Source organism: Coturnix japonica, chromosome 1, assembly GCF_054131305.1.
Source record: "Coturnix japonica strain WE chromosome 1, WE-NBRP24, whole genome shotgun sequence".
Classification (NCBI taxonomy): Eukaryota; Metazoa; Chordata; class Aves; order Galliformes; family Phasianidae; genus Coturnix; species Coturnix japonica.
In genome coordinates, this window is record NC_140663.1 from 120,936,829 (window position 1) to 120,949,915 (window position 13,087).

Below are 13,087 nucleotides of genomic sequence, written 5' to 3' on the forward strand. Positions count from 1 at the left end.
TTTTTCTTGCAAAATGAAATGTTTACTTCTATTGGAGTAAGAAGCAGTTGACAGTACGTTGGCATTTAGTTTAGATGCACCTCTGTTTTTGTTTGCTTATAGAAGTGCTACCAAAGCAAATAATCTTTTATTGCACTTCTAACTTCATTCACATTACAGCTGGTGCCACTATTGGTTGTGTCTGTGCTAGTACTGTTTTGTACACAGGGTTTTGCTAACTGTTTGGAAGAAGTATGATGTGTTGCAGGATCTGATTCCTAACTTAAAATGTGACATTTGCTGTGTTTTTCAAGCTATGTGGACACAAACTTCTTGTCAGGTTTAATATGAAAATGTTCTTGATTTGTTTAAAAACAAACAAAAGTAATGAATAACAAACAAGAGAAAAACATTGAAATCTGGAAGCAGATAAACAATTGGCCAATAGACTTGTGCATGATCCCTTCTGGTTTTTGTTTGTTTTGCTTTTCCTGGTTAATTAGACAAGTTTACATTCTGAAACTTCTGGTTTCAGTTACTTCAGTTAGTGAAGTATCTCGCTCGGGTCACTCAGCCCTTTAGTCACTGATCCTGTACTCTTGAATATCAGGAACTTTCATCATAGAATCACCAAGTTTGGAAATGACCTCCAAGATCATCCAGTCCAACTGTCCACCTATCACCACTATTTTCCACTAAACCATGTCCCTCAGTACAACATCTAAATGTTTCTTGAATGCCTCCAGGGTCAGTGACTCCATCTATTCCCTGGGCAGCCCATTCCAGCACCTGAACACTCTTTTGGAGAAAAAAGTTCCTCACGTTTAACCCGAGTTCATGTAAGGAGCTTGTACGTTTTCTAAGAGTGGGTTACAGAAAGCATTCCTGTAGGTAACTCCCAGTATTTCCTAATATAAGTGGAAAGCTGTTGGGTGATTTCTGTACTCTCTCCAGTCTTGCTGAAGAGAACAGGAGGTGGTGGAATAATTCATCTGCTGAGTTTACATTCTTGGGCTTTTACTTATATACTGGCATCGTTTTATAAATCAAGCCAGCTTTTTTTTTTTTTTTCTTTTTCATAAATGAAAGCATCTCAACTATATGCAGTAAGAAAAAAAAAAGTAATTATTCTTTTAAAAGGACAGTTTCTCAATCTCTGTTTGCTTTGTAGTGAGTGCTTTAATAATTTTGTGAGTTTGAGCCAATAGCTCGAGGATTTGTTTTCCTGACTCCTTGCAGAAACTGCTTTCCTTTAGTTAAGAGTATGCTTCTTTATCTCTAGAGCTGAAATGAACTCCATTACAAACATGTGCTTATGATGTACTGGAGATAGTAACTCAGATACTGGAAAGAGTTGAGTTGTAACAGTAAAAATGATGCATCAACACAGGCTTATTTACCCACTGGAACAGGCACATCACCCTTGGTAATTATCATCTCCTCATCCACATTTTAGTATCTGCTTTTTATCAGTGTAGGTGGACAGGGACAAAAGATGAGGAGCAAAATCTTGCATGTTTTGACAATTCCTGTTTGCCTGAAAGTGTGAATCTATGCCATGTTATTGCAGTGGGGAATATTAGTTGTGACTGCTTCAGGAAATTCTGTACAATTTGGCACCAGCAAGCACTGTACTTGTGCAGATTACTGTGGCTAGATAAATCACAGCCTGGAGAGTATCTCTTAGTTGATTGTTGTCTGGGATGTATGTTTGTTAAAGGTGTCTGGTGCACATTGTTTTACCTGAATTTTACCACTTCTCACAAGAGAGGGGAAAAAAAGGTAAAATTTGTCATATTTCCCTAAATTTGGCTAACATCAGGGTTAGTGTGTACAAGGAAAGCAGTGTCCGAGCAATGCAAAATATTAGAGGTGCTGTTACAAAATCAAAATGGTCTACAAAGTGTTTGTTGAAGGCATGGAGACTTGCTCTAAGTAATGAATTCACTGATAAATTGCTGGCTTATAGAAGCTCATCTGTGTTCAGTTACCAAGCAGATAAAATACTTGAGTCCATATATACTGATGTCATTGAAGGCGAGTTTGAAGGAAGAGGAATACTGAGATGCTCTAGCATAAGAATAGACCATTTTACTACTTCTGATTGTGAAAATAGCTTATCTTTCTTGTTATGTACCGAGTTATGGGATAATGCAATGTTAAGTAAGCCTTCATAAGAAGTAATAAGTAAACAAATATCAAGGAAAAAAAAATGTAAAGTTTGCCTTTATTTAAGGTAGAGTTATACATATATTACTTAAACACACGAGAGAAGTTTTATTGTCAGTGTTCCAGATGCTATATGTACCTATTTAGCTTAAGGGGACAAAACCCATTGTTCTGTTTGCTTGAAATCTTAACAGTTTAAAATGTTTTCTTCTCTTTTCCACAGGCCAGTTGGAATGCCAAAAATGGAGAAAGTTTACCTACATAACCCTAGCTCAGAAGAAACAATTACACTAGTATCAATATCTGCTACAACATCGCATTTTCATGCCTCATTTTTTCAAAATAGGGTAAGTTATTCTGCTTTTTCAAAATGAGCTTTATCTTTGTTTTCTGTATGTGAGCTTGATTCCTGCCCAGCACTGCTTCCTTAAGTGAGCTATTTATTTATAATTATATACCTAAAAATATTAAGATACCTCAGTTCTTGATCTCAAATCAGTTACCAAAAAATTTGAACTGAGTATTGAGTCATATGCAAACCCTACTAGAAAAGAAGCAGCTAAGTATCTCTTAGGAATTCTAACTAGGGTGTAAGTATATACTGCCACTAGCAGCAGATAGCTTTGCTCATGTGACCATTAAGTGTTCTATACTTCAGAGCATATGCACAGGTATGAGTTTGTTCTTAGAGTCTGGTGAAAACAGTAGATTCAGTGAAGAGGTATTAGTCTGAAGCAGTCACTCCAATTCAGTGTAACTATTGCAGTCATATCATAAGAAACTTGTAAGCTGAAAAGCAAGGTGTCAGTAGGTTTAACTCTTAACCAAGTTACCGTAAGATATAGTCCTCTAGTTTCAGTTTTGTGCATAGGATGTGTGGTTTAGCGCAGTCCAACAAACAATAAAAAAGTTCTTACTTTAGAAAAGCTGACTATAAAGCAGCCTTTTCTCACTTTTCAAAGTTCTGCTGTAATTGCCTTTCTCCTGTGTTCAGTAAGCTTAGTCCAATGTATTTCTACATAATGGTGAATTCTGAATTTACAGTTTAGCCTAAAAATATGGTTGAATATAATTTTTCAATATACAGTAGCTGTAAAATAATGTTTTAATTATCTTATTACACATCTGTATGCATTTCTCCAAGTCTATTGTAGACTTTCTAACTTCAGTGTTCAATAAAGAACAAATGAACATATTCTGTAGCACAGAAAGTGTTTATCTGCAATGTGTGATGACCTCAATAAACCTGCTTTTTCTTCTGCTTGCCTTGTTTTTTTTCCCCAGAAAATTCTTCCAGGAGGCAATACATCCTTTGATGTAGTTTTCCTCGCAAGAGTAGTGGGAAATGTAGAGAACACTTTATTTATTAACACTTCCAACCATGGGGTATTTACTTATCAGGTAAGATAAGTGGAGAGAACAATCTGAAAAGTTGTAAAGCGTGAATCAGCCTTTTGGCTATATTTATTACTACGTGTATAACCACACAAGAGTGTTTTTCCAGACAAGTTAAAGAACCTTCCACCCAAGCTGCTTGGTGTAATGCAATTACATTAACGTAAATATCTATAGGCCAGTAATGTAATGTAAGCCAGATCACTGGAAATTATGTGGGGTTTTCTGTATGTGTTAGTGTCTCATTGCAATGATCCAATTTATTCTTTTGTTCTTTGTTCATCTGAACCAATGATAAGGCAATTTCATTCATTATATTGGCAAAAAGAAAAAAAAAAGTCCATTTACTTGAGATTCAAAAAGATAAACTGTACAGGTGAGAGAAGCTGAAAAATGAGAGCATTATGAAGTCCTTAAAGTTGGAAGGGACCTCTGAAGACCATCTTACCCAACTCCCATGCCATGACCATGAACAGGGACACCATAGCTAGATCAGGTTGCCCAGGGCCTGATCCAGCATTGCCTTGAAAGTCTCCAGGGACAGGATATCAACCACATCCCTAGGCAACCTGTTCCAGTGCCTTACCACCCTCACTGTAATAGGCTTTTTCCTTGTATCTGACCCAAATCTACTCTATTGAGCTTAAAGCCACTTCCCCATGTTCTATGACCATAGTCCCCTTCTTTCCTGTAGCACCCTTGTACTGAAGGGTCACTGTCAGGAAATCCTCATGTTAAGGGAATCTAGCTCTTACATTTCAACATTTTGAAAAGAACAAAAACCTTTCCTGTGTAGATACTTTGTTACATAAGCTTATTAAAGGATTTAATACCTTTTTAACCTTTAGCTCGTATTTAGTATTTCAGGGTATCAGAATAAAGATGTTATTTTGATGTCCTGTGATCTAAACATGTCAGTGTAATTAAGTAGTGGCTATTAGAAATACTTGTTTTCTGTAAAGGAAACCAATTTTCAGCGCTTTAGCATGATGTTAATTTTAAATGCTCAGTGAGAAATATATTAATTAATTAAAAAGAATATTTGGTAGACTGTTAAAAACTGCATGTTTATTAAATGCTGCAGCAATTATATACAGCTCTTAGGCTTGTTTTTTTCTTCTTCTGTCCTAGGTGTTTGGCATTGGAGTATCAAACCCCTATCGTTTGCGCCCCTTTATTGGGGCACGAGTTCCTGTAAATAGCAGTTTTTCTCCTATAATAAATATACATAACCCTCACAGTGAACCTTTGCAGGTGAGCCTAAGAGCATTAAATGCTCTTTCATTTATGAAATTAGTCTGAAATTTTATTGATTTTGGTATTTCGTAAATCTGTTTGAACTGTAAATCTATGTGACACTAAGCTTTGTATGTTACATAGTTACATTCCTGTTTAAATGCTGATCGGTTGTTCTAGAAATTATAGATTATATTCACAAATCTCTGTAGTTTGCTGAATTGAGGTTTTACTATGGATTTTCCATTTTTAAAATGTCATAATTAATGCAAGATGGGGAACTACACCTCACTGATAATCAAGGAAGGTAATGAAGCCCGTGAAGTAATATAGATTTTGCATTTTTAATCCAGGCATGTCTCTTAGCTTCCTTCTGCTCATTTTGCAGTATTTTTTGTTGTTGTTGTTGTCAACCAAATATTTCATGAGGTAATCTGATTTTAATTAGTGATGAGCTTCATTATTGATCAACAGTAAGGAAAGAAGAAAGTGAGACGAATGCTTCCTTGATCCTATAAGCACAGCCAGAAATGTCCACCAATGAAATGTGAATAAAATAAGATCAACATGTCTCTAGGCTGTGTTTAGAATATAGTAGTATTATAATTTCTCAAAATCAGTGGTGCTTTTACTGTGAACCTTTATATGTAACAGTGATGCAGTGTTCTTGCATCAAGGCAGGATTAATGAATGAAGTGATACCTGAACATAACCAAACTAGTAAATCAGTAGCCCAATAGGGAAATGGCAAATGGTTAATGATTCATAAACTGAAAGTCCACAGAAAACACAATGCACTAGCCAATAGTTTTATCATAATTATAAGTGAATTTGTTAAGAGACTGCAGTGGTCTAATAGTTGCTGATCCCTTACATTGCGCATTATATTTTCTGATAACTGAAAGGGACTCCCTTTAATGATGTGTTAACGTTTTCCTTTTGTCCGGTCCAGGTAGTAGAAATGTATTCCAGTGGAGGTGATCTCCATTTAGAGCTTCCAACAGGTCAGCAAGGAGGTACAAAGAAGCTATGGGTGAGTAGTAATGTCTTGCAGCATCTACTGTAGATGTTTAGAGAATTTTTATTCTGATACGATTTTAGGATTGTGGTTGTTTTGTTTTTTTTTTTAACCAAATGTTTGTCTTGTAATCAGTGAAAAGAACTCCATATAAACTGAAACAATAACAAGATCTATTAGCTGTATGATACTAAAAATTGAAAGAAGAGCTTAATTTCAAGAAACTGTCACCATTTAACTGTTCCTTTTTGAAATGAGAAAATGAATCACACCCACTGGAGCATTCAGGACGGAGTAGTCCTTCTTATGCCTTACAAGCTGGATTCAGCCTATGAGAGGATCATAAAACAAAACTTTTTCCTTTTTAACTGAGCAAGTCCTTCCTACAAATCACTGTGAGTGTTTATGTGAGTTGAAAAAGCAGCTGAATGAACTTGGGAAAGAAGAATAAATTGAGAACTATAAAACAGCAATGTGTCCAGCAGCAGTAGATCTCTGGATCATGATTCAAAATGGCTAGAAATGGTTCTGGAAAGTATACATGCCCTGCACTACATATCTTAAGTCAGTGACAGAATAATGGGTTACATAGACACTTGGTCTGGCCTATCAAATCTGATTTGTAGTGTTCTTTGTGACACATACTGGTATCTTCACAGGAAATAAGTTTTAGAAGCATTCAGAAGATGAAGTTTTGGCTTTGTGCTGTACATTGCCCTCGTCGTAATGTCCAACTAGATACAAAAACTGTTTTCCTTTGTGATAGATATTACTGCTTTTTTTGATATGTTTTTGTCTGGGAGAGACTTAAAAGTCACTGGGATTCAAAATTTCTCTTAGTCCAAATATCATCACAGCCGCTGGCTGTTGTATCTGTTGCAATGAATAAAGCCAGTGTATTTCCAAGCCAAGAAGAAAAATCACAATAATTAATTTCTGGCTTTTCTGGAGAAAGTCTGAGAATGGCTGTAACTTTGTTTTAGGTACACATATTGCAAAGGAACAGAAGTACAAATTGCAAGCATTTTAAAAATCAGAGGAAAGGGCAAACATAGTGGGAACGGGAAATAAGGAATAAAATCAGATTTAAAAAAAGAAATGAAGGTTCTAATATTTTGACACAGTTCTACTCAGATGGCATTGCTTCTAATGATAACCTCTTCCTCATGAGCAAAAGAAAATTTAAGAACACTGTTGAATTCTGTAATCATTAGTAGGCATATAAACAACTTACCTGTTTGGTGTGGTTAGAACCATCAAAAAATGCATAAAAGATTTTTAAATGTCTCCCTCAGTTCTAGCTCTGTTTCTTCAGCTAATAGCTATTCAGCTTTCCAAAGACAGGTTGCCAGTTTTAAAGCCCTGATGACAAGCATGCAAAAGTTATACAGAAGGGCAGTTAGGTTAATAGTATTTCGCATTAATCTCCTTGTATTTAAAACAACCATTGGCATTTCAAATCAGTAAGACAAGTAGAAGTGAAACCAGTTTGTGGAGGCATGCAGATATAGCAGAAGAGAAAGCAGAATAAATGATTTGAAACATGGTTATGGTACTTGAATGTATTCTGTCAAATAGTTTGTTGTTGTCTCAAGTGGTATTGATGTCAAATGTTTTGATGATCGGATGAAGCAATCCACATACGCAGGAGCATTTTTATGATCACTATTTTATGGTACTTCAGGGATCCAGACAAACTTTGGTTGATCTCTGATTACTCATATGGAAGAGTCAAACTGCATCCTTGGAGACAATGAAGCAGTTTGTTTCTGTTAGGTTTGTGAAGAAGTGAGAGCAGAATTTGAAAGCTAGACTTCTCTGCATATTTTAAATCAGAGACTCTCCAAATGTAGTTAGTCTGACTAACAGCAATTCTGCACTGTTTTAATCTGTGTTTAGCTAGATGGGTTTGACGTTTGTGTATGTGTGTGAAACTGTATGTGCTTTGTGTCTGCTTTGGAGGAAAAACAATTAGGATATATAAAAAATAGCATTTGATGTTACTGAACTCAATAACATTTTTATCATTAATGATAAAATCTTAAAGCTTTTACCACAGCTTTAAGAAATAAAACTGAAGAGGGTAATAAAAGCCCTCTTCTGTATATCTAGTTTTAATCAGTGTCATATTTGTTGGGAAAAACTATCCAAATGAAATTTAATGGTAACTTTAAAAATATGCAGGCTGTGCCTTGCTTCCGTTGCTGCTCTTTCTCTTATCATACAATTATAATCGATACTTCTATTGTAGCTTTTGCTGTAGCAGCTCCTTTTATAATTACTACAATCTCACAGATGTGCTTTTAATGTTCTGTTAGGAAATACCTCCCTACGAAACAAAAGGAGTGATGAGAGCCAGCTTTTCTTCAAGAGAAGCAGATAATCACACAGCATTCATTAGAATAAAAACAAATGCCTCAGACAACACAGAATTTATCATTCTCCCCGTTGAGGTAGAAGTTACAACAGGTTTGTAGAAAAGCATTTTTGATATTATTTAGCTTAATGAACTTGTACGGTAAGAAAATGGTAATGTTTCTTTTTCTTCCCTTAAAGCACCAGGAATCTATTCATCAACAGAAATGCTGGATTTTGGTACGCTACGAACACAAGGTAAATCTGTGCTTCAGATCTCAAAGTATTTGTAAGGGGCGAGAGTGGTTACCTTTGTGCTATTCTTGGTAGACTGTGAGATTATGATTTTTGTTTTTAATTTAAGGGACAGAGTTTCAAAAATAGGAAAACAGTGCATTGCTACTATGCACAAATGTGTTTGCCTTCAAGTAAACTTGAGTTTGCGAACTTGAGCAAACAGTATTTTCCATATCTAGTTATAAGTCAAGTACTGACAAGAGCTTTAAAACTTAGTTGCACGTGGTTTAGCCTGAAAACCGCTGTTGGTTTACTTCATTATTTTTAGGGAAAGATTGCTTTAGAGCTACAAAGCTTTAGTATCTTTCATACACAAGAAGTAGCAGGAGTATGCAAACTTTGGTTAAGTTGTTTATAATTTCTTCTTTTTTAAAAGTGCAATTTATACATTTGTGCCATATATTTTGCATTATAAATTAGTATTCTGTAATGAGATCAAAAAGATTTTTTATGCTTGACAGAAAGTAATAAAACTGAAGGTATCTTTTCAAACTGTAAAAGGACTTATCAGTATTAAAGAATCAGTCCATATATATCATCTTTAAACCAACAAACAAAAAAACCACTCAATTAAAGCAATAGCTTCTGAAGTACTTTTCCATGTAACATAGCTAACACATAAGATTACCAAATAGGGTTGTCTCTGCTAGTCCATCTGGCTAAAATAATACATTTTACTATTGTTAGCTGGTGCATTTCTTAATGTGTTACAAATAAATGTAGTTAACTGAAGCATGTAGTACTTACTGCTATACAAAAATGAAGTTTAAAATGTTATGTTCCTGATCCTAGCTACTTTGGCTGTACTACCGAGTTAATGCAACTCTTTAATGCTAAACAACAGTGGGTTTATGTGAAACTAGCCAGCACAGGTAACTTTGTATAAGGTTTTCATATTAATGTAGCCTAATAGTCAGGTGTGTTTTTTGTTCTTTAACAGATCTGCCAAAAATTTTAAATCTGCATTTATTAAATTCAGGAACAAAAGATGTGCCAATTACAGTAAGTTTTATTTCCTTTCAATTTGAAACTTTCTACCTGGATTTACTTCATTACATGATAATTTATCATTTCCAGCTTCACCATGCAGTGTTCAGAAATAGAAGCTAGATGACAGATGACTTAAAATATGACTTACTATTAAGAAATCATGTATACGCATGGTAAAATTAATGTGTTTCACAGCCTTCTTTCACCAGATATTTCAATATCTATATTATGTCTACAATATCTTAGGGTCCCTAAGCTTTTCTACTTATAATTCCTGTTTAGCATATGAGAGATTAAGGTTCTGTGGGGTTGTTTGTCTATATCAGAGTCCCTTAAAGCATATGAAGTGATGTTCCAATGTAGTCTCATGAGATGAGCAGAGAGTAGCTTTTAGAAAGAGACTGTAAAGTGGCCCTTGTTTTCTTGAGTCTGTCTCATTTGTATCTTGAATAAGAAAAAGGCCTGAGAACACTCAAGAGTCCTTTCCCATGAGATTTCTACAGCTGCAAATAAAGTGTAGAGAGTTTCAGAATTTGAGTTTTAGGATTATTCTGAATTTGTTTCAGAATTTTTGCTGTATTGTTGTGGTTCATGCTTACCTCTTTCCTGTGTAATTTCCTATGGGGTTTTTCTTTGCTCACTGTTTTTCTCACTTCCTTCTCTTCCTCATGTCTTCCTTGTTTTCCACATTTGTGTGTATTTGTAGTCCATATTGTCCAAGTGCATTTTAAAAAGCGTTGAAGTGTTGAAAAGAAACCAAAGTGTGACTGAAGGACTGGCAAAGGTTTCTTACTGAGCTCTTGGAAAGCATTATTTTGTTGTTAAAGCTTTAACTGTGGAGAATGATACTTTAAGAGCAGAGGTTTAATAAAAACATAGGACAGGATACTGGATGCTGAGGCTAAGTTATTATTCATGGATAGTTCTCAAGTCAAGACAAGTTAATAGTATAGTATAAGAGAATTTAATCTGTGGAAGTCGTCATGTTTATTATTTCAGTGAGGGCAGATGATTTTAAGGTCCCTTGTGGTTTTGTATGCTAGAAAGCACTTTCCATGGAGTGTGGTAATATGTTCTAATTGAAGTTTTCTCTCTCCTCCCTCTCTAAAAAGACCTGTATATAATTCTTACAATCAGAGGATTCGTACATTTACTAGATATTTTTCAACTGTCTGCCTTCATGTTATGCCCGTATTCTTAGGCTTGCCAGGTTGTTTGTAAGGTGTGTGACATACTTCACAAGTACAATGTAAATAACTTTATATTCAAACTGCCAGTATTATATCTAGTATCAGATTAATTAGCACCTAATTCATACTTCTCCAGAAAAAAAATAATCTTCCCTTTTTTCAAAAGCTATTGTCTCTGTGTTCCTGACTGTAGGCCATAGACCACAGACTACTCGTAGGCATTATCTGCTCATTCTACAAGTCATGACAGAATTTTTCCAGGTGAATTATTCTTTTATAATGTATCAAAGCAATGAATTTAGATATCCTGGAGGGCTCTGGAACTTACCTTCATGGTAAAGTTACTTCATTTAAGCCTAAATATGATATATTTTTCAGTGTCACATATAGCATGTCCAAGTCAAGTGCTCTTATTAAAGGACAATTAGTGAAGTTTGTGAGTTGTATAACCTTACTAGTGTTTCAAACACTGTGGATTTGTGTAGCTATGCCAGTTTTAAAGTGGTAAACAAGAGTAAAGATTTCAGCAAAGAATCTAGTGATTAATATATTTCTAAGGAAGCTGAAGAAATGGATTTCTGATCCTCTAGAACTAGAGTTTAAAAGCAGTGAGGCAGAACTCTGCCATAACTTTAATCTTAATGTCAGGAGTAAAGGCCAGGGCTATATTTAGCATGTATTTAAGTTGGCTGCTGGAAGAACTAAATATCTTCAGGTCATCTGTGTATGACAAACTGCTAACAGTGCTGCCAGAGCTGTAGTTGTGCTTTTAAGTTCTTAGTCATTCTGTGGTCCAGCAATTTGGTTAAGGAACATAAGAGTGAGTCACTTGACTTTCTTTTTTGAGTTTTAAGAGGCTTTACAAAAACTTCCTTATTTACATTTTTATAGGGTTTTTTACATCATTAGGGAGCATCATGTTTTTTTTGTGACTAGATGAACTGTTGTGCTGCAACAATTAAACCATGTTGTCAAAAGTCTAATAAAGTCAGATGGTTCTTCTTTAACTTTCCCCTCTCTAGAAATAAATAAAAAAGAAAGATTCCTTAAGGCAGCTTGAATCCATTTCATCGCTAACAGCAAAGTCATAATTTTAAGTTTCAGGTCCTGGTCATATACTATGTATAAAGAACAAGAAACTTGAGGATACCTATGTATTGAATCTAGGCCTATCCATTTGATGATAAGTGTATGAGAAAGTGCTTACATTGGTCATAGATCAATTACTTCACTGATTTTTGCCCTTATCAACCTGAGTAGTAGATCACTTCCGAGTTATGTTCTCAGTCTCAATTTTTGAGTGCATGCATCTCTGAAAATAATGAAAGTTGCCTCAAATATTCAGATCCACTAGTAGTTTATCACACACCTTCTTCATCTTATTAGAATAGTCTGTGAGTCCTTAAACCATATACTACAAGATCTTGAAGCTTGGCTGAGGCCCTTCCATAGGAAATTCATATGTAAATAAAATGCACTATTTGAAATTCCTCTTTCCCGCAGAAGTTGCTGACGGGGATTTTTCTGAGAAAATTGGTGGTGTTAGATTCTCAGTGGAACTCGTTTTGCATGTGGTTTGTTATGACCTGCTGTTGAGGGGCCCATATTTGGTGATTCATAAGGCACATCTCAGGAAACAAGTTTTGCTTGGGCTTTATATGAAATGGGTTAAAATTTGAGGAAAACATGGTTAAAAGAATTCCTAGGGAATTTTGTTTCCAGTAATCATCTTAATGTTATATTTCCTTTTATAGCAACCAATCAAACAGCAAGAGAAATGTGACTGATAGAGTTTAACATTGATTTTTTGTTTGTTTTTTAAAATTCCTTATTTAACCAAATTTATGTGTAGATGTTTTGAACAAATCCATGTAGATTTGTTACACTTGTAGGTTTAAGTAATTCATCTCTGAAAACTGTATTTTTCTGACACCAGGTTGTCCTTTTGAATATTTTCTGTTGATGACCTGAATGAAATCAGCATCATTTCAAACTCTTAATAACTCAAAACCAGCTTTTTATGTGGAAAGAGCTGCTAGAAGTGATTCTGTTCTACCATGCAGAAGTTATGAACTTAACTGTAGCTTTTGTTCTGCCTGCTTTAAGGGACTTTTAAACGATACCTTGAGATCTCAGTTTTGTAATATGGATCCCATTAGAAAGAGATTGTGATATTTATAAATCAACTCACGAGTAAAGGTATCAAATATCTGCACCATGTGTATGCAGGTGTTTGACAAAGGTCAGTGCTCTAAGTCCACTATCAAGAATCTTCCAGTTGAGCTAACAGATTATTCATTAGTTACGTGAGCAATGCTGCTTGTTTCCTTTGAGGGTTGTACATTAGTTATGTAACTTTCCAGAACTTAGTTATGTATGCAGAATTTTAAGACTTTCATTTACAATCAAGAACAGCTTAGCTTTGAAGAATTGTTAACTGGTGTGTAGCACTGTTTGC

At 35.1% G+C, this 13,087-nt stretch overlaps 1 protein-coding gene across 1 annotated transcript in view; it reads left to right on the top strand.

Annotated features, from left to right (window-relative positions):
- TMEM131 (transmembrane protein 131) overlaps positions 1–13,087 on the top strand; it is an 83,128-nt gene that overhangs the window by 33,964 nt on the left and 36,077 nt on the right. Inside the window, exons 5-11 of the mRNA XM_015850938.3 lie at positions 2,372–2,495; positions 3,433–3,549; positions 4,675–4,797; positions 5,732–5,812; positions 8,116–8,266; positions 8,354–8,410; positions 9,390–9,451. Of these exons, the coding sequence (XP_015706424.1) occupies positions 2,372–2,495; positions 3,433–3,549; positions 4,675–4,797; positions 5,732–5,812; positions 8,116–8,266; positions 8,354–8,410; positions 9,390–9,451 (715 nt within the window). The remainder of the gene's footprint in view (positions 1–2,371; positions 2,496–3,432; positions 3,550–4,674; positions 4,798–5,731; positions 5,813–8,115; positions 8,267–8,353; positions 8,411–9,389; positions 9,452–13,087) is intronic.